Source organism: Tympanuchus pallidicinctus, unplaced genomic scaffold (genome assembly GCF_026119805.1).
Source record: "Tympanuchus pallidicinctus isolate F22 unplaced genomic scaffold, pur_lepc_1.0 scaffold9, whole genome shotgun sequence".
Lineage (NCBI taxonomy): Eukaryota > Metazoa > Chordata > Aves > Galliformes > Phasianidae > Tympanuchus > Tympanuchus pallidicinctus.
In genome coordinates, this window is record NW_026294813.1 from 20,179,686 (window position 1) to 20,201,969 (window position 22,284).

At 37.8% G+C, this 22,284-nt stretch overlaps 2 protein-coding genes and 1 pseudogene across 2 annotated transcripts in view; 1 reads left to right on the plus strand and 2 right to left on the minus strand.

The window, feature by feature from the left end:
* The window catches only part of LOC128074636 (uncharacterized), a 964,422-nt gene that overhangs the window by 707,603 nt on the left and 234,535 nt on the right, over positions 1-22,284 (minus strand). The gene's annotated exons all lie outside the window — the stretch shown is intronic.
* The window catches only part of LOC128074630 (uncharacterized), a 620,087-nt pseudogene that overhangs the window by 285,342 nt on the left and 312,461 nt on the right, over positions 1-22,284 (plus strand).
* The window catches only part of RIT2 (Ras like without CAAX 2), a 189,627-nt gene continuing 184,018 nt past the window's right edge, over positions 16,676-22,284 (minus strand). The window contains exon 5 of the mRNA XM_052670690.1: positions 16,676-17,162. Coding sequence (XP_052526650.1) covers positions 16,935-17,162 — 228 coding nt within the window. The 3' untranslated portion in view covers positions 16,676-16,934. The remainder of the gene's footprint in view (positions 17,163-22,284) is intronic.

A 22,284-nucleotide genomic window follows, 5' to 3' on the forward strand; every position in this document is an offset into this window, starting at 1 on the left:
TCAGAATGTGTAAATTTAAAACAGGTGAACTTAATTCAAAAATTATAGGGTGAAGTACAGAAAATATGATGGATTTTCTGTATAGCAGTCACTGCACATCTACCTGACCTTTACAGGCACAAAGCAGTACATGATATCTGTGTACAGACACAGCTAAACATGACTATCTCACATTACAGAGGGATGAGAAGTCTGTCCAACTATCCAACTTCATATGTTTCCTTAGTATCTGGGAAGATATTTTCTCACAGAAAAGAAGAACAAGCAAATATTTCAAGTCTCTCAAAGCTATCATACACTTCATTCTCTGTCTGTTTGTGGCCAATTTCTGCTTCTTCAAAGACAGATAATGAATGGAAAATAAACCCAAAATACAGCTAGTCAAAGAAGAACACTGTGAAGTATGGTTGCATAAAGCACAAGCTTTGATTCCCTTCATAGCGATGTCAATGGCAAATCGCCTCTTTAGCTTATTGAAAACAGAGTTAAACCACTTATCATACCCAATTTTATGGGAACACAAAATATTTATCCAACATAATCTACTAGCAAGTGCTTGGTTTAGCATGTTGGCTGAGCTGCAAGAAGTATACTAATGAAATTACTGTTATTTGGGAAACAACCCACTCTCTGGAAGCTTGCCTGGATGTTTTGATCTGAATCCAACAGAACTTGGATTTTTCTTTTTTTTTTTTTTTTTTTTTTTTTTTAACTTGAAACTCAGATGTTAACTACGTTATCTATGTTAAATATGCTAACTAAGATTATCTTCATAAAACCCTGCTGCTATGATAAGATATCTCAGGCTGTGCAAGAATTTTTATTTTCAAGTCTGTAGGCAGAAGCAACCAGTTTTGGCCATCTTACCTTAAATTATCTTAGTAATAAAAATCTCAGTTTCTCAGCTGAGAATTGAAGTGCAGCTTCTGTGCCCAGCTTTTACTTTACTTTCTTTTACTAAAGTAAAAGATTTAAGCTTTTGTATTACAATGTTTTCATCTCACAAAATATTTAGAATATCACAAAAAACAGGATCATCTTGGCAGCATTATTTCTACTGTTCCATTGAGATAATGCTTTTATATATGTAACTGCATGTTCTTCTCATTCTTTTAATTACAGTATGGATCTTACATTTATGTAACATTTATGTAACAAAAGCAGCATACTTAGGAGAAAGTCCTAATTTTCATCAGCAGATCTACTTGCTTACACTGTTTTGTTAGGAGGATGCTCATCTAGAAAATGCATTTGAATCTTTGAATGTGATAGAAATAAAATGCTCCAAAGCAAGACATGAAAAAGGAGGATAGCAGGAAATTTAAGAGATACCTAAATTCAAGCACGAAAATCACTACCCAACTCCTTCACTGTTTAAGAGCCCCAAGCCAGCTATGTCTTTGTCCTGGTTTTGTGATTTTTAGTTTTCAGTATTCCACATCATAACATCACGTGGGGCACTGGGAGTTTAACGGTTAATGCTCAAGTTCTGGGTACCTGCCTGGAAGAGAAGAATGTGGAATTCCACATTGCACAGGGGACTTTGCGGTCACAGAAAGGAGATACAACTCCTGGCAAGGTCACCTGATGGGCTCTTTTTCATCTACTCTTCTTTGTCAGCTCTCCTCCCGTCTCCCTGTGCTCAACTGGACTGTGCATCTCACCTCAGTGTTATGGTGAGGCCTATCCAACTTTCAGACATTCTCTCATTATATTTGATTTATTAGCTTCAATTCTGATTATATTGTATTATAGTGTGTTATCTTGCATTCTGATACTATGTTTAGTAAATTTGTTTCTCCTCAGATCGTTGCCACTGTTTTTAATTAGTTTGGGGTCCCCTGTTCCCTTTTCTGGAGGTGCAGATTTTGTGAAATTCCTCCGCCCCGCCAGTCACAGAACTGGACCAAACCAGCCCATAAACTGTTGACAGTCTTAAGAACTTTCTTTATTGTCTTGACATATACCCAGACTTCAAAAATTCCAGAAGGCTGAGGCCTTTTCAAATACCAAGTTTCCCTCTGCAATGTAGTATTGCTTCCAGAGAAGAGGTGGTAAAGAACAAAGTTCTTCCCAGTGGGATGCATGAAGAAGGAAGGACAAGCTTCTCAAACTGCATGCAGCTAGCTGAATTGATTGAAGATTATACTTTTACCTAATTAACAATTGCACTAATTGCTATACATAGAGTGCTCTGAAAATTATGCTGCCTATTTATTTCCAAGGAAATTATAACACACACACAAATAGCATAATAACACTATTTGCCAGAGTAAATTCACAGATAATAAACACTATTTTTCAATATTGTTACCACTATAAGCTATGTATTTTCTTGTGCAATGAACAAGAGCCTGAATGCCATGCTTGTAAAAATCTGCATGGCCACCCAGAACTTTACTTGTCTTTCACATTGTTATTGCCTCTTCTGAAACATACTACCTATACTTATGGAGCAAATCATCTTGGATGAGATTGCACAGCATGTGCGTGGTGTCCAGGGGATCAGGCCCAGCCAGCATGGGTTCATGAAAGGCAGGTCATTCTTGACCAGCCTCATCTCCTTCTATGACTGGGAGACCAGTCTGGTGGATGAGGGAAGGGCTGTTGATGTAGTCTTCCTAGACTTCAGCAAAGCCTTTGACATGGTCCCTCACATGCTTCTTCTGAGGAAACTGACTGCCCGTGTCCTGGACAGGTACTGGGGCCCATCCTGTTTAATATCTTTATTGATGACCTAGATGAGGGGATTGAGTGCACCCTCAGTAAGTTTGCAGATGACACCAAGCTGGGAGGTGGTCTCGATCTGCCTGAGGATAGGGAGGCCCTTCAGAGGGATTTAGACAAGCTGGATTGCTGGGCTGAGGTGAATGGGATGAGGTTCAACAAGGCAAAGTGTTGGGTCCTGCACTTTGGGCACAACAACTCCATGCAGTGTTATAGGCTTGGGGACGAGTGGCTGGATGAGTGTGAAGAAGAGAAGGACCTGGGGGTGTTGGTTGATGCTTGGCTGAACATGAGCCAACAGTGTGCCCAGGTGGCCAAGAGGGCCAACGGCATCCTGGCCTGCATTAGAAATAGTGTGGCCAGCAGGAGCAGAGAGGTGATCATCTCTCTTTACTCAACACTGGCCTCTGGTGAGGCCACACCTTGAGTACTGGGTTCAGTTTTGGGACCCTCACTACAGAAAAGACATCGAGGCCCTGGAGCATGTCCAGAGAAGGGCAACGAAACTGGTGAGGGGTCTGGAGCACAAGTCTTATGAGGAGTGGTTGAAGGAGCTGGGATTGTTTAGTCTGGAGAAGAGGAGGCTCAGGGGAGACCTCACTGCACTCTACAACTTCCTGAAGGGAGGTTGTGGTGAAGAGGGGTTTGGCCTCTTCTCCCAGGCAACGAGAAGGACCCGGGGCAATGGCTGCAAGTTGTATCAAAGGAGGTTTAGGTTGGACATAAGGAAGAACTTTTTCTCTCAGAGAGTGGTCAGGCACTGGAATGGCTGCTTAGGGAGGTGGTGGAGTCGCCGTCCCTGGCAGTGTTCAAGAGGCGCCTGGACGATGCGCTGCGTGATGTGGTTTAGTGCTTGTGGTGGCAATGGTGATGAGGAGACAGTTGGACTAGATGATCTTATAGGTCGTTTCCAAACTTGTGATTCTATAATTCTATGATTACCTCACAGTCTTGACATCCATTGTTTGGAGCCCATAAATTTTCAACAAGTGTATATGGGTGAAATTTGTTCATCATGGAGGAATTCAACAGTATACCCTTGATCCATACGCACTCCATGTCAGACATCATTTTGTCAGACTGCCTCTCTGCTGCCATCTATCACACAGCAACAAAATGTAGTGGAGTACTGGAGAGAATGTTGCACTTCCACTGTCATGCTACCAAAATAGGTGTCTGACACTGCAGGTAAGCATAATAAAATAAGAGGCATTATTTTCAGAGCATTCCTTACAGTGTTAATAATTGATGATCTTCACTTACTACTCCAGTCTGCTTTTCCCAGTACTTTAGAAGAATAAATGCGTCTAGGTGCCTAAGTACAGAGGAAGACATCATCTGAGTACAATTGCTCAGTTCAGATTTTTAAGTAGGCCACTAAATCATGAAATAAGCAGGATCTCATGCACTCTCCTGGAACATTGTTTTCTGCTGACTGACTCAATTATTTATCATCACTGGCCATTAAATCCCACTGTTTGTCTTTCAGCACTGTACATAGTTAGACTAAAAAAAATTGAAATTCTCTTTGGGAACCTGATTTAGGACACTGGGAGTAAAATCTTCACAAATGAGACCTGGTTTGTTCTTTGGTTTCTGTTTATAGTTTCTGAGCACAGGTCTGGTGAGAGGTGTGCATACATTTTCCAAACTATGTACCTTTGATACCCGTCAGGACTTCTAGAAATTGTATGCACAGTCTTTCAAAACTGTTTTTTGAGTGAGGATGCATAAGGTATTGTGGAAAGTAATCAGAAATAAAGTACTGAAGCACATATTCTGTAAACATTTTGGGAGGGGGGGCTGATAGCAAGACATTTCCTAAAATTATATCAAGTCTATTTTTAAAAGTTTATACCCCAATTTTTATTTATTTATTTATTTATTTGTAATGCATGTTCTCATTCTCTTTAATATTACATATACATGCAATTAAAGAACTAAAGCAATGTGTTGTTTGAAAAGGATAAAACCACAAAAAATATCATCTGCTGTAAACAGGTGTCTCTTACAGACATTTTCAAGCAAAAAAAGGACAAAATTTATGTGCATATTCTCTTTCTCATAATGTGGAACAAAATATCTTGCTCTTTGAGGCAACATCATGAGACAGGAGAGACATTGTCTGATCAGCTGCAGAAGTGTCTTTCTAGTAGGAAGCCCTCATTAGGACGATAGTAGGAAGTCACATGACTTTTATGTTCTTCTCACTGTGGTTAACTCCAGTCATCCCATTAAAGGTTGTTCCAAGTATCCAGGTCACTCGAATGCCCCCAGTAAATAGCAAAAGACTTTGAACAAATTGTCTGTAATGATAAACACATTCTGGACAGCTCCAGCATTATGATTTCTTTTTGCCTTTAATGCATGAAGCTGAAAAAGCACCTAGTGCAATGGAAGACCATTATAAATGCCATTAGTTATATTCCAAATTTGATAGCTGAAGGATGCTGAATAATAATAACAATGATATTCTCCTGGACAAGGGCATGGAACCTAAAATATAACCAATCAAAAATAGAAAAGGATATTCAGAAGTAAGTTTCCACCTTATAACTGTATATTAAGAAGACCAATGGCATCCTGGCTTGCATCAGAAACAATCTTGCCAGCAGGAACAGGGAAGAAATTGTCCCCCTGTACTCAGCAAGACATTGAGGCCCTGAAGCGTGTTCAAAGAAGAGCAAGAAAGCTAGCGAGGGGTCTGGAGCACAGGCCTTATGAGAAACGGCTGAAGGAGCTGCGAATGTTCAGTTTGGAGAAGACGAGGCTCAGGGGAGACCGTAGTGCTCTCTATAACTACCTGAAGGGAGGTTGTAGTGAGCTGGGGGTCGACTTCTTCTCTCATGTAACTGGTGATAGGACTGGAGGGAATGGCTTCAAGCTGCGCCGGGGGAGATTCAGGCTGGATGCTAGGAAATACTACTTCTCTGAAAGAGTGGTCGGGCAGTGGAATGGGCTGCCCAGGGAGGTGGTGGAGTCACTGACCTTGGAGATGTTCAAGGAACATTTGAACTTTGTGTTGAGGGATATTTTTTAGTAAGAGCTATTGGTGATCAGTGGATGGTTGGACGGGGTGATCCTGTGGGTCTTTTCCAACCTTGGTGATTCTATGATTCTATGATTTTAAGCCAAATTGAAAATAACTAAAGAGAGATAATGGTTTGTAAACAAATAAATAAATAAATAACTTGTGATTACTTCATTTTCTGTATTGTTTAAACAATTTTGACAAGCACAGAATCAGTTGGGGCCTGAGGCTGCATTTGTAAGGCAGTTGAAGGCAATCAATTTAGAAATTCTGCAGCCCTGTCCTCCTCCGTGTGCTGCTGGTTTTTGAGTATAAAGCTGGCAGAAAATTTGTCATTTCACTGCTGTTGTTTTGCTACTTGACATTTCTGCTCCACAGGTTTAGCTAACATGGACCAGTTCATGAACAGGGTCATTGAGGATTAGTTCTGGCACAAAACAAAAGGCAGTGTTATTGCCTTAAGCCCACTGTATTATGTAGGAACATGGGGAATGTCACTGCCATAAAAGAAAAAAGACTGCTCAGACAAAGTCCTTATAAAGATGAGGACTGAACCCATTTCTGTTTCCAATTAACTGCCAATCATGTTAAAAGAAATAATATAAGGAAAGGAAAAGACATATATATATTAAAAACTTGTATATATTTTTTATGATTTCCAAAAAAGTACCCTTTGAAGGAATGAGAATTCTTGAACCATATCACCTGTAAAACATGAAAAGCATGCTTTTAACAAAACAAACAAACAAACAAACCAACAAACAAATCTTCTGCCAAGAATTTACAGGTTTCTGGTTAACTTAATACATAAGTAGCTAGACGTGTATAATATTTATACATGATTTGCAGAAAGTATTTATAGTCTCAAATCCATATACTTTTTATGGCTGAAATGATGCACTTTGGGGCTATGTTTAAGTTGAACAAAAGACTCACTGAAGATGACATAGCCAAGGGTGACACCCAGGAAACTGATTTACTTCTCTTAATAATGATTTTAAAATCTGTTTTCTACAAAGATTTCCATAACTGAAATTGTTTCTAAATTATCAAGAGTTGGTTAAATTGGTATATTCTAGTTTATTTCTTGTTTTGTCAAAGAATTTTAGAATTAAATAATAAAAAATAAAAAGTTGTTGCTGTATTATGATATATAATTTGTGCATGCGTTCATGACAGTTTCTACTGGGTGGGATGCAAACTGAGGGAGAATAACATAGAGAACCTGTATCAAAATTGCTTGGGATGGATGGTAGTTCTCTAAGAAAAGGAATACTTGAATTTCTTGTTAATTTGTAACTGACTTGATACAGCTCTAGAGAGTACCTGTCAGAGAGCTAATCATATTCTTTGCCCATACCAGAAAACAAAAAAACAAATAAACAACATGAATTCCTATTCTTTTCTACATATAATTTTATAAAGCACATAGCATTTTATTTATATGAAAATTATTTATTTTACTTATATAAATAATATTCTCCTTTAAAATCTAATATTTTTTTTGCATTCTTATTATTTAATGGTCAGCAATGCTGCAAGTCCCTGTAGATATGTGGAATGTGGAGAAAGAAATGATCTATTAAGCCCAAATAGTCCTTAGTAAGACAAGACACAATGCTTTATCTTGCCTAAATATAGGTGACCTGAATTTAAAGGCCTTTACCCATACCCTTGGATGCTGTGTCTCACAGGCTGGAAATTAGTTGAATATTGAACCTCCATTTATATAGATTAATGGATATACCCCAAGTCTTCCAAGAAAACCCTTCTTGGGACACTTTTATTATGTAGACTGGAAAGTGCCAATATTCTGTTCATCTTTACCGTAAATTATTACAAGATAAAGTTGACACAGACATATATTTAATACATCTTTTATGTAAAAACATCTTTTATATAAAAATTATGCATTTAATTTGAGCTACTTTTTCTGACTTTATATTTTAAGTAAGTGTGCAGTAGCTTGTATTCTTTGGAAAATAATAACTGAGAGATACTAAGTTAGGCAGACAGAAAATATGTGCTGTGATTATTAGTAGTAATTATGTAAGTAACATGATCTCTTTCACTCTCTTTTTTTCTCTTATCCCTTTCCTCCTTCCCTATTTTAGGTCAGGTAGTGGCTGTAAGACAGGTGGAGACGGGCGAAATTCTGGGATTGAAAACACTCTGTTTGCATGTCTACATGAGTGTCTCTAATATTATTTAGTATGTACAGAGAAAGCATATGTGAGAATCCTTCTTTTTTTTTTTTGGCTCAAAGCTTGCTTCCTGAGGTTTTTCTTGTGATAAGACTCTGAGTGACTTGTCAAGGAGGCAAGTGATGGGTGCTAACTGTGTGACAATCGATATCGCTTTGGGAACATTTGAAAGTCCCTTCCTCCCCAAAGCTGCTTGCTCTGTAGAAAAGCGGAAGAGAGTGCTCAGGAGTGTTCCCTGGCAAAAGATCTGGCCTGTGGCCAAACTGCTCCAGCTTGGTATGGAAGGCTGGGGATGATAGCATTGTATCTTGCGAAGGCAAGATGCAAGTTGGTGCCTCCCTGCTTCCTCTTATCTGCTGGCAAGGCCAGAAAGATAAGAACAAAGGAGGTTCCTGGTGAGATCCCAGAGCCAGAAGCTGCCACTGCAAGGAGAACTGACTCAACCACCTTGGGTTTGAGCTGTCACTCAAAGGAGAGCTGACTCGACCACTTTGGATTTGAGCTGTCACTCCAAAGACAGCTGATTCAACCACTTTGAAGCATTGAAAAAGGGCCATCATCATCATGGTCGTCGTCCTTCGTTGTCAATAGACCAACAATGCCCGACGACCCACCACTACTGAGGATCAAAGATGGAACTATGAACCTCGCTGGATCCATGGTGGTGACTATCTCCCTCTTGCTTCCTATAAAGACCCCTTGCTTCTTCTTTTCTATCTTTTCTATCACCCTCCTTCCCTTCCCCATTACCCTAATTCATAATAGTGTCCGTTCTCCCCTTCCCCATTTCCCCTGATTAGGATTTGTAATAAACTGGTTGGGCCAACATTTGAACCGTTGTTTCTTAATCTCACACCGGGTATACAGATATTAAAAGAACCTCCTGTCCCTCCTATAAATTGGAGCGAGACAGCATATAAAAACAATTATACCTCCAAAAAGGAAAGGGAAAAAAAAAAAAGAAAAAAAAGAAAAAAAAGAACCCTTTTTATATAACTTCAGCATTTTGACATTTTTAATGCAGGAAAAATGCTGTCAAGAAGAGCTATCTTCTTTCCTTGATGTTTGATGAACACACCTATTAGACAGCTGTGGAAACACATAGGTCTTTAGATGCCTTTCCAGAGGTAATGATGTTCTTGTTCTTCCTCACAGCTACCCTAGCGAGAAAGAACCAGCCACAGCCCAAAGCATCAATTTAGCAACCTGCCTCCTGCAATTGATAGATGGAAATGGGCAATTCTTCCTGTATGCTATAGCTGACCTCTATCCCCTTCGTGACCATGTACCCAACAACAAGTTTGTAAGGCGGAACCTGAGACTTTTGTCTTTAGCAGTAATACAGTTCTGCTGGTGAACAATATAGCAACAAAAGGGGACCTGGAGTTTCAGTTTACCTAAGGGATCTGGAAGGTGTTGCCCTGTAAGGACAGTTTGCTTCAACAAACAAACTTCAACACTGGATGTTCCACACAAACACGAGGAAAAACTTATTTATGGTGAGGGTAACTTCTCTACTGCCCAGAATAGCTGTGGAGTCTCTTTCTATGGAGATTCTCAAGATATGTGCTTTCCTATGCAACCTACTCTAGGGAACCTACTTTAGCCAGGGTTGGACTAGATGTCCTCTAGAAGTCGATTCCAACCATTATGATTCAGTGATCCTAAGTAATTACTGACATTAATATAATTCCATTTTAAACTGAGGATATTTAACAGTGGTCTTCAGATCTGTTCTTGACTCACAAAATCTGCCACAAGGTGGTCAGTCTGCAAACAAGTTGGATCTCCTATCCATTAAGTGAGGGCCATTTTGTATCATAGTATGTCTTTTCCTCTCCTATATCTCTGAATTACTGTGATTCTTGATAATGATTTTCATCACTGTGGCAAGTGGATTGAAAAGTCTTTGCCAGGTGAAAGAGCTGATATGGTACTGACTGTTCTCAAATTTCTCAGCACTCCCTGGAGGTCCATCCCAGTTCAGAAGTTTTATCACAGCAATATTTTACAGCTTCTATAACTTAAGTCTTTCTAAAGTTTATTGTTGACAAGCATAGCATATTCTCCCAGGCTTTGTGGTTTCATCTATTTTTCTTCTCTTCTTTCATCCACATCATGATAATCAACTCTACACAGGTCAAAGAATTCTTCAAAGTATTCCTTTGAACTTCTACATCCTTAAAGACATCCCTGCTGTATTCTCTGATAACTTGGATCTCATCCAGTTTTGCTAGATAAAGACTTAGGAATATTTGGTGAGCACCTTATTAGCTAAACAGGAGAGCAGATACAGATTCCTACATTTTTCATTAACATCTGGTCTGAGAACAGTGGGAGGGAAGAAGCCAGCAGTGAATGATCTGCATGCACTGGTTGCAAACTACTATCTGCTCTCCCAGATGAAACCACATATTTGAAGCACCATTTTAAATCTTCAGCAGGGAACTCTCATTTCATCATTTATGTTAGTTATAAGGAATATAAATGAGGCTTTTTTGCCACTATCCTTCCAAAACACAGATAGTCTACTTTTCCCCAAATGTTCAGATGAAACCAGCTGTTTCCAGTCTCTTAGGCATGCATAGTACAGGGGGCCAGCAGAAACCAGAGAGATTTGTTGTCTCAAGTATTGAAAGAAGGAGCAACTTATGGCGCCCGTAGTAAGCTTTCCATTAGAAAGCTTAGGCATATTCCACTGAAGAAAATCCAAAGTTCCCATAGACTTTGTGGAGTATTGCTTCTTTCTGATTTACTTCCCTTGTTGTGTACCTTTTTTTTTTTTTTTTTTTTTTTCTTTTGTTTTGTTTTGTTTTGTTTTTAAATTGTATTTTGTTTTATTAAACTGTGTTTCCCAACTGTCTTGTATTTGTACAACAGTAATTTCTTTAACCTCTCCCTTTCACTTGCTAGGCCAACAAAGCTAAAGCTGCAACATCAGTTTCTATTATTCTTAATCCAAGCCATCTCCTCTTAATATACTTATCATATGTGCACTTGAATCAGACATCTTCAGCTCTTGCTCTACCTTTTTGCCATCATACCTGCCGCTGTTCCTTTTCTAGAAGGCGTCAAGACTCATCTGGAGTGTAGAATGTTGAGAGACCTTCCCAGTTGTCTAGATTTTCATGCGTGTATTCATATTGAGTTTTCCCCTATCTCCTGTCTGTTTTTCCCATCATTATTACTCTGCTTATTTCATCTTCTGTGAATTGTTTTGTACTCTCTGTTATGGCTTTTAAAAGTTTTCAGGGACATAAACCTCATCTTCTTCTGTGTTATTGAAATATATTCATCATCATGAGTAAATGTGTAATTCTCTGCAAGAGTTTGATGTGAATCAATTGTAATTTTTTTTTTTCTATTGTCTTCAGAAGTGCTGCCCACTTAGGATGATTGAGTACCTTGAGTGTTCAAGTTAATTCATTCAGTGTCCTATATAAAGAGGCACTTGTGATTATTCAGCAGTGTCTAGCAATGGAGGCAAAGTTAGTATGCAGAAACTCAACTTCTTTCTCAGTAAGCTATGTGGCTTAGAAAAAGTTTGTCTTGAAAAATGTTAGTATGAATATTGAAAATATAGGAAGTTTATATGAGGGGAAAAGATGCAGTATCTTCAGTATGTTAGAAGCACCACCAACCATCTTTTACACTGCTTTGAGTAATCCAACACAGCAACTGAAATCAATGTGAAAAACAGTGAATTTATCTGAATGGAGCTGAAAATGGAGAGGTCAGCCTTCAAGATTTTCTGTTGCTGAGAAACAAATGGAAGAAACTGCCCAGAAGTCTTTGACAGGGCAGGATACTAGAGGGGACTGAATAAAGACAAAAACATCATTTAAAAATATATATGTATCTTTAATCTACTACCTCTGTTTCATTTTATTCCTTCCAGAACAAAGAATTGTAATTTATCTTGCTTGTGGAATGTAGCAAAAATTAGCAAAAACTAATTTTTTTTTTTTTCCCCCACCAAATTTCATAAATGTGAAATTGACTGTCTTCCTCTTCTGTTAATTATACATAAAACATAAGGGTAAAATGATACTGCTTTCTTTTATTCGCACACACAAACACACACACACACAAAAGGAGAGAGGAAAAGTGAGAGCAATATATGTATATCTACCTCCAAATATTGTTCTTGGAATTCTGTTCAAACTGCAACCATTTAAAATAATGTTCCTTTTGGTCTTGGTCTTATAGTTGCTAAAGCAGTTGAAAAGATAAAAGCTTTGTAAAAAATGTGATGCATGACAAAGTACAAGAATGGAAAATCTCATTGTCACATTAATTATCTATTGACAGAAGATATACAGTAGGTGATGCAATGGCTTTGGATGTTCTTGTCTTTATTACCTCTTGGGGGAAAAGTTCAGATCATGAAATGAGTTTGGTGCTCTTCAGTGGACATTTGTCCTAATCATAAAATAACCTCATAATTCAGCGCGTTGTAACAAAATTGGAGAGCTCAAATTGAGGAGGCTTAGAAACAGGAGCATCAGGGAGCAGTAAATCAGTCTAGAGGTGCAGGACAATGCCACTTAGGGTGACTTTCACAGCATCTATAAGACAATGCCATCCCCATTACAAATCATTTTGCCAGTCAGACATCATAATGAGGAGCACAGACTTGAAGATCAGACTAGAAATAATGCTAAAAAAGGTATCAGAAGTGGTCTAAGACACTACTCTGTCCAAATGCCATTTTTAGAGAATAGAGATTTTAATTCTGTATAAAAGTCATATTCTGTAATTTTGCTTTTCTATTTACTTATTTTTAGGGATTTTTCAGAGGTGTAAACAAAAAGCAATGTGTATGATACTCACCTATGTATATAAGATATCCGGAGGGGTGTGTTTAAAGATGTCTGCCACTGTAGGTATTATACTGTAAGAATTATGTTAGCATGTGTCTACTCTAGACATCTGTCTTTCCATTACTCATAAAAATTCAAGCAAATTCTCCTATGCTCCTACAGATAATTAAACTTAGTTTAATATGAAATTAACTGCTTGTTTTCTGTTTAACATCTAATGTCATCTGCTCAGTTTTACTTTCTGAGATGGCTGCAATAGGTATCTTTGCTATCTCTGCAGAGCCAAGGCCCACATGCAGCTATTTTCCTTATCACAAATGTCACTGTCTGGCCCACAGAGAACATTGCGTTCAATCAGGGAGAAATTGACATAGTTCTAGAATGTAAATCATCACTGTGAGACTAAACTCTGCTGAGGGCCATCGCTCACTTGTTTTCCTGTCATTTGTCATGATACAGGGAGGAATCAAATGTCAAAGAAGGAATCAGAATGGAAAAGTGTAGAAATACAAGTTACGTAGTGGACAGAGGAAGATAATTGCTTTTTGTTCTAGTTTCATGTTCTTATAATTAAGACTTAAAATTTTGTCTTCTCAGTGTAAAAAGTTATCTTAAGTAATTTGTAAAGACATTTTGCTTTTAATATAATGAGTTGATGATGTGAGGAAATACGGGAGGTAACTCTATTTAAGTCCTAAGACCTATACATAGAATATATGAAATAAACAAACTTAAAGCACTGAAGCAGTCCATCTTGACTTACAGCCTTCTTCAGAAGTAATTATTCCACAATGAGATACAACCTGTGTTATGCCAAAAGTGAAAAAAAAATATGCTAATTAACTATCATATATTACATATTTCCAAGAGATGTTATGGATACATTTTCAAACTTTTATTTATTTATTTTTTAAATTTATTATCTGTCTTTAATTATAAACGAAGCAAGCTGAATTATTGTCCAGCTACAGCACAGTCTGAGTGGAATAAATTGTAACTGCTACCTTCATGGGGCTGTAGGTAACATAGTAAAATAAAATATTTTCCTCCTTCAGATTTTCCAGACATGTTTAGATGAGAGACTAGTCAGAGCTATGAAAGTATTTAGATGCAGAACCACTGTTTTTTAACTCTGTCATCTAGACCTGCTACCTAAATTCCATCTTCTGTGATGGAATGATAATAATTAATTAAGTAAGGCAGCTGTATCCACCATGTTGTGTAGTTATGACTTATGTTAGCTTCATTGAGTATAACCTCCACCAGCTTTGCTCAATTAACTGAGGTTAAGTATTCCTATTTAAAAAATAAAAGATAGGCATTTCAGAGACAACATTCAACACTAAGCATTTACAGCACCATTCTTTACCATAGGTCAAGTGTGGACACATTGTTAACGATGGCATTTATCATAACTTTTTCTAGCTACCAGAGAGCTAGGCTTGGATGCAAGCTGGGCTTTGTGGAACAACATATAGGTGCTGTAAAGAGGCAGCCATTTTAGTCAGTGATTCATATCGTGCTAACCATCCAAGCTAGACAGGAAAAATCAGCAGAGGAAGCTCTCTGTCACTTAATGACTAAATGCCATACTCAAGTTGACTAAAAAGGAGTGAGATTAATTCAGAACTCTCCGCCCAGTACACATTCTGATGACTGAAATTGCTCATGGAAGATGTAGCAGAAGATTCTCAGAGGGTCTCATTCTTTTTGGAGCGACTAACTTAGTACAAAATATCTTTGATAATCTGCCATGTATGGGTTAGCTATGGCGATACTGAGAACCTGGACATTTCATGGGCTTGGTACATCCAAAAGTATGGCAGTGAAAGTTATATTACTGCTTGTAATTTGAAAATGTCAAGGGTACTCAAACTATACTGTTAAAATCTCAGAATGATACTTGGCATGGTTTCAGAAAACAACAACTAGTACATTCCTAACCAGTTGCAGTGCATAGGGCAGAACCTATCATAGTCCAAGCAGCATTTCCAACAGCAGTTTGCATGTGGTAACCTTGATGTGAAGGCTGACAGTATACTAGTATGGAAAGATATTTTTGTCATGTCACATGAGCTTAATGATAGAAAGAAAGTGTGTTTAATTTATAAATTCTTTTAAAGCTTAGTCTTAAACTGTATCCATGCCTTCTTTATTCAAATCCTTTGTATTCTGAACTGACCAGAGCCAGTCTGTGCCTAAAAGTACAAAGCATAGCCAGCATTGATATAGTACATCTCTCATTAGTGCAGTTGAAACAATAACCAATGCTAAACGTTTTTCAGATGATTCAAAGCTTAGGCATCTGCCTGAGAAATGCTAGTGAGCACCCCTCAAGGTTTCTCAGGACAGTAATTTATATGGTCTCTTACATGTTGAATAACTGCTTCATTTCTCCCTTTGCAGTGTTCAGTATTGGAAGAGTTGCAGGTGTTTTCTCCTGTCACTTATAGTCTCATAGACCACCTCCTGTTCACTGCAGCCTCCTGTTGTCTCTTTACCAATACTTAGCTCAGAAACACCTCTGCTCTAGGAAGCTTCTCTAAGATCTTTGTAGTGGTACACATAAAATAATAACAGTAATTACAGTAATGTAAATGCAGGTTTGTGCTTTTGAAGTTAGGAAAAGGAAAATTCACCTTGAATGAGTGTGTTTGTATTCCTCTAAAAAGATTTGTCAGAGGTAGAAATATAGCCACATATAATCTGACTGTACACATTGAAGTGATGCTTTTGAGTGAAAATTTCTGACGAGATAAAATAAATCACTGGATTTTCTTGACTGGAATGGAAAGTAGAGAACAAAATACCAGATTTTAATGAACTCAAATTTTTAATAAAATCACAACTTTTTCATACTTAACACAGCAAAACAAATAAGCTACCCCCAGTTCCAATATATATATATATTATTCTTCCAAAATATTATTAATTTGTTCAAACGATGACAAAGAGTCTAAGAAGAAAAATGAAAAAAAATACAAATTACTAAGGCATACTCATATTTTTCTAATGATATCAATTATCAGAGAACAGGCACAAATGACACTGAATACTAACAAACCTTAATGGAATTCAGGAACTTTATTCTTCAACAAAATGTATGCATGATTTCATTGTAAAATTTATAAATAAATTCAATATGTAAAGAAGTCAAGGAAAAAAAAATATCAATGAGATTATATTCTATTTCATAAATCATTCAGATTTAAAAATGTATATTTAAAAAGCTCTCCCATCTGATCAATCAAATGACTCACTTGGATAGTCAAGGAATAGCAAGTTGAGGACTGAATCCTATATTGCAGATGTTACAGTGGAACAGATCTGCGCTGCTCTAGGGGAGGCTCTGGGAAGTATCTGACTGGTTTGTTTGTTCAGTTATTTATTTATTTATTTATTTATTTGCACTCCTTTGTACTCTGTAGGAGTGTGATCAATTTACTACATGTCTGCAGGAACTGTACCTGTAGTTGCCAGCTGTGATTAGTAATAAGTAGAGGAGGTGGAGCTGTAGTCCTGCAGCCTTCAGGTTGTCTGATGTGGGAGTTATGCTGTGCATGCCAACACTTCCTGCTAAATGGAAAGAACAGTCTTGATGGGGCTCTAACAGGGTAAAATTGAGAGCCACCAGAATTCTAGACCCAGCTCATATGCACACATGGGCTGAGCACTATCTAATCCTAAAACCATAAGTGAATGAAAAGCTGAAGGTCAAATCCTAAACTCGTTAACATTCAAAATGTCCACTGAAATAGGTGCTATTAATTCCTAGGGTGATTAAATGATTCATGCACACAAAGAGAAGAGGTGATAGACACAGATATCCCTTGTTCTAGAACTGGTGGTAGCTGGATCTGCAGAAGCTGCTGGTTTAAGTTCTAGCCAGGGACCACAGAGATAAAGAATATTATTTTCTCCACTCACATTTGGAGAGAAGGATTGAGAGGCTATGCTAACTGACTTGATTTATAATACAGAGGAGCCACAGGGTGACACAAGTTGCGCTTCAAGAAGCTACTACTTCTGCATGAGTACTGAAGGGATGGAACTCCAGGATCTGCTCTGGAAGATGGTGTGTTAATGTTGCCTTTTTTGAGTTGTAGGTTGCTGTGGACAGCTCCTGTGGAGGCTCATGAGGAATTTCCATCAAGTTGTACTTTCCTGTTTTTTCCTCAGTGAACCTTTCAGCTTGCGCCACAGACTATCCCTCCTCTTCATCTTCTTCTCTGCCATGGTCAGTGAGGACTCTTTCCTTCGAATTTCCCTTACTAGTCCATGAAACACATCATCAATATAGAAGCGAAGAGCTGCTGAAGTCTCAAAAAAGGAGCAAGAATATTCTCTGGCTAAGCTCATTCCTTCTTCAGTTGAAACCTATGTGGGGGAAAAAAAAAAAAAAAAAAAAAAAAAAAAGTAAAACAGGTCCTTAAATATCATCTAATTTAGAGACTGTAAATGAACATGCACTCATAACTCTGTGTCTTGTCCAAACTTTTGGGTACAACTCGAATGTGGCACATCACTAACATGCATTTTAATGGGAATATATTCTAACTGTATCACATAGGTGAGATGAATGTGTGAAATGACCAGACTGAATCTATGGAAAGCCTGAACAGAGCATACTGACAATATTCATATTATTTCATATGCACCCTTTTTTCCCATATATTTCCTTACATTGTGGAGAATCCTGTGAGATTTGGTAAGCCTGGTTCTTTTGTTCTGTAGTCTAGACTTGATGTCCAAAAAGACTTTAGTGGAACTGTGATCCAAGAAAATCCCTTATCAGCACTCATCCAATCCTGGAGGAAATTTGACTTGACGCTGAAAACACATCTTCTTTCATGCTTTTTTTTTGTTGTTGTTCTTGTTTTTTTTTGGTCAGTCACATACATTTCAGAGCATGATTTTAAAAATTTCAGTCCTGATAGATCTGTAATCTTATCTTGTAATTCAGCTCATGCCTGAGATGTACATAGATCTAAAATCCATTTTGGTTTTAGATTGTCTTTCCTAAATGGCTTCATATACTCACTCTACTCAGAGTAGATCAAGGAAATGTGTCTTTGTCTTTTTTTTTTTTTTTTTTGCGGAGCTGTAAGAGCAGAGTCACTGTGAATTTAGAAGGAACCAAGACAGCTCTTTTTAATTTGCCCGAATTTGCAGAGATTTAACTTCTGAAATTTCATTATTGGCTAATTCTTGGATCATCTGCCTGCTAATTTCCTAATAAAAGTGTTCTTTGTGATAATTACTCTGTGGTTTAGGTAGTGTTTAGATTTTTATCACAAAGAGTAATTATTGCCTACCACTAACAATATTTTTTCTCTTTTAGGGACTTATATAGTAAAATGCAACAAGTCTGCAGCAGAACAAAGAACAAAGAATAAAATCTATTAGCTAGCTGAATTTTGCACTAGCTTAAAAACCGGTATAATGGTCTTTATTTTCAGAGTTTGAACATTAAACTATATGGATGAAAAGTACAGAGTGTATTAAATTTCTAGATGAGAAAATCCAGACATTGTTTTTATTTGTGTTCAGATATCATGATTCTTTGTAGTAACTTTCCAACTCTCTGGATAAAAATGACAAGTTAGACAGTTTTGTGAAAGACTACATCCCTGGTTATGAAAAGTATAAATTGCTACTCTCTACCAGGACTGAACCAGTTTTATTTCTTTTTTTCTAATTTCACATACCCAAAATGCTATTTTTACTTATTATGGAAATGAACTGCTATGTTTCAAGATATAAACAAATTCCCTTATACCTGCCATGAGGAGAATGCTCTTTTATGATTGGCTTATGACACTACCTTATTGTATTTTTTGCATGTAGCTGTTAAGCAGATGGTTAGAAATAAGATTCTGGATGAAAAGCAACATCGGTTCATTTCAGTCTGAAAGTAAATCTGCACCTAGCACATATTTATATAAAATGGTCACAAAATTTCTGCTTATTACCTTTCCGCTGAGTCACAAAATCTGTAGTATCAGTAGGATCATACCTCTGTATTACAGATTTAATCTTAATTTAATTAAGAATATTTTAAGGGTAAGCAGGGATGTTGTATGCCAACCTGAGTAATACTCGCTGACACAATGAAAGATTGTTATTGCTTTCCAACTGCTATAATTGCCAACCTTTAGCAAAAGGAGATGGGTAGCAATATGGCCCTTGTTTTTCTCTGGGCAGCTGTGTAAGCAAAATATGTGATTCAATATGTCTATTGGGCCCCATTGAGAAATTGATTGTCTGGATAGAAGAATATTCTGGTCTATTTTGGACTTTTTAATCCTTTTTTCTCTTGCTATTCCTTGAGCTGAAGGAAGATTTTTATTCCTATTTCTCTTTTTAAGATTCTGTAATTCTGAGCAAACCATTATGAACAGTTGTAGTTTCAGTGAATGCTTTATGTATTCATTATCTAAAATGAAAATAAAAAAATAAAACAAGTCAGAAATATGTTAAAAGAGTAAGTAAGGTTGTAAATATAATTCGAGTGCAAGTGAGACGCTACACATATTAAAAAAAAAAAAAAAGAAAAGCCTTTACCCTTTCTCTACAACTTTCTAGTCTTTGTTTATTTTATTCCTCTTTTTTTTTTTTTCTTTCCCCCCCATGTCTGTCTGTTCTAGGACCAAAACATACATTTTCTTCAGCCAGTAAGGAAGAAAAATTGCAGGGAAGTCATGCTACAATCTGTAATGAAAGAGTGTCTACTAAGAGCTATGAAAACTGGAGGATACTCAGGAGAAAAAAAATGCATAGAAAATCTTCTTCTGAGCCATGTGGTTGGAGGTTCATAACTTGACCAAATTTGTCAGAATTTCTATTAACAAGCAGACATTTTGTTTTGAACTCCAAAGTATTTTGACAAACTATAGAGACAACATTAATGATATTAATGAAAATAATTAATTTCAAAGCATGGCATTTTTCTTAATCTTGCCCTCAGGAGCTGATTAAGTGCTTTGATGAATTGTTCTGAAGTAATTCAGCACAGGAAGGACACCTGGCACAAAAATAAAATAAAATACAATAAAAATAAATAAAATAAAATAAAATAAAATAAAATAAAATAAAATAAAATAAAATAAAATAAAATAAAATAAAATAAAATAAAATAAAATAGAATAAAAATTAAAAAATCAGGACATTTAATCTAAGTTTTTTAGCTCCGAGGCCGAAAATAAGCATCTCAGAAATCTAATGCTGTCATAATAACTACTACTGCTTACAGCACCCATAAAAATATCGCTATGTAGCTATAGTAATTTTACTAATCTGTTTGCTGAGGAAACTATACAGAAGGATGTCGAGAGGAAAAGAACACATTCTTTCAGTTCCTAACTCTGTCTAGAGGGTAGGTCTCTCTGGAATGAGAAACAAGGAATAAAGCCCTTGATGAGGTCACTGGCATCCACATAATTCCAGGGATTTTCCTTTTTCCCTTATTGCCACGAGAGAAACTATATAGCTGAAATCCAGCCAGATCTGCACAACTCAGGGACTTGTTGACAAATTGCAGCTTCTGTGGCTCTGTATCAAGAGATGATATGATCTGTCAGTGTGACACAGATAGGTCAGAGAGCGAGTTTTTACTACTGAACATATATCTGGAGTTTTATATCTCATTTTCAGAGCAACATTCTGTGATTGAATCTGGTGTTGTTTCCCAGAGAATAATTCTGGTTATATTGATTCCACTTTCACTCATTCCTTTACTAGTAAACCTAAGAGAGGAATGAAGAAGAAAGGATGTTGCAGTGAAGATAATTAAAGATTAAGATTTAAGTGTTAGAACAAGCTTACCAAATCCAAAATTCTTGTGAAAGGTGTGAGTGTGGGGAAGTTGGATCATGACTCAAAAAAGATGAGCATGAAGCTCACCATGTAACTGAAGTGAAAAGTATTCCAGAATGACAAATTCATGAAATAGGTAGTGGAGCCTCATGGATGCTTAGGACCCCTGGGAAAACAGTCGTTTCATGGATTCTCTGTTCTAAGCATCCAGTTAGATTCATGTAATTTAAGAGAGAAGATGCACCAGTCATAGCAGAATTTGATCTGTGCACACAAGACTGTAAGCAGAATTCGGGAGTTTTTTATCTCTGGATATCTCAGGGCCACTTGAAAGGGGCACAGCTTCATCCAGATAAAAAGAATTTACTGGCTACAAGCAGCGTTTTATAGCATTAAAATTCTGTTTGTGACTTTTGCAAGCCTCCATGGAAAATTACAGGTGAGATTAAATGCAACACAGACAGATTGTGAAAGCCATGATGGATGAGCTGCCATCTTCAAGACAGCCAGTTCCCCACTAAGGTTCGCTTCTGTACAACACAAGTCTGCTAGAGATGGACAGTGGGTGGGGAGGCACTAGCAATCACTAGACACCATGTACAAAATATAATATCTGGATCTTAGAAAGTGCAAATAAATCATATGATCCACCTCTGCCCTTCAGTTGTCATTATCTGGAAAATCTACCCCAGAATCAGACAGTTTTCTGTGTAGCTTTGTCTCTGGTCTTCCACTGGTCAAAGCAGGGAAAGGAGCATCTTAAAGTGGACTCTTTGACAAATATTTTATTATTAGCAGAATTAATAATATCATTTTTGGTGGTCTTCATGCAGGTAAACAATGCATTTCCACTTGAGCAGCTATTCTCTATAATAGCATCACAGAATCACAGAATCACAGGATTGTAGGGGTTGGAAGGGACCTCCAGAGATCATCAAGTCCAACCCCCTGCCAAAGCAGGTTCCCTACAGCAGGTCGCACAGGTAGGCGCCCAGGCAGGTCTGGAACATCTCCAGAGAAGGAGACTCCATGGCCTCCCAGGGCAGCCTGTTCCAGTGCTCCGTCACCCTCACTGTAAAGAAGTTCTTGCGCACATTTGTGCGGAACTTCCTGTGCTGCAGCTTATGTGCATTTCCCCTTGTCCTGTCTCCACGTACCACTGAAAAGAGACTGGCCTCACCACTATGGCCCCCACACCTTAGATACTTATAGACCTGGATCAGGTCCCTCTCAGTCTTCTTTTCTCAAGGCTGAACAGACCCAGTTCACTCAGCCTTTCTCCATAGCAGAGATGCTCCAGGCCCTTCACCATCTTTGTGGCCCTCTGCTGGACTCTTTCCAAGAGATCTCTGTTTTTTTTGTACTGGGGAGCCCAGAACTGGACACAGTACTCCAGATGAGGCCTCACCAGGGCAGAGTAGAGGGGGAGGATCACCTCCCTCGACCTGCTGGCCACGCTCTTTTTAATGCATCCCAGGATGCCATTGGCCCTCTTGGCCACAAGGGCACACTGCTGGCTCACGGCCAACCTGTCGTCCACCAGGACACCAAGGTCCCTCTCTCCAGAGCTCCTCTCCAGCAGCTCATCCCCCAACCTATACCGGTGCATGCAATTATTCCTCTCCATCATCTACTTGAGATAGTCTGCTGTGTTCTCTTTGTGATTAGGAGGTCCTAATACTCA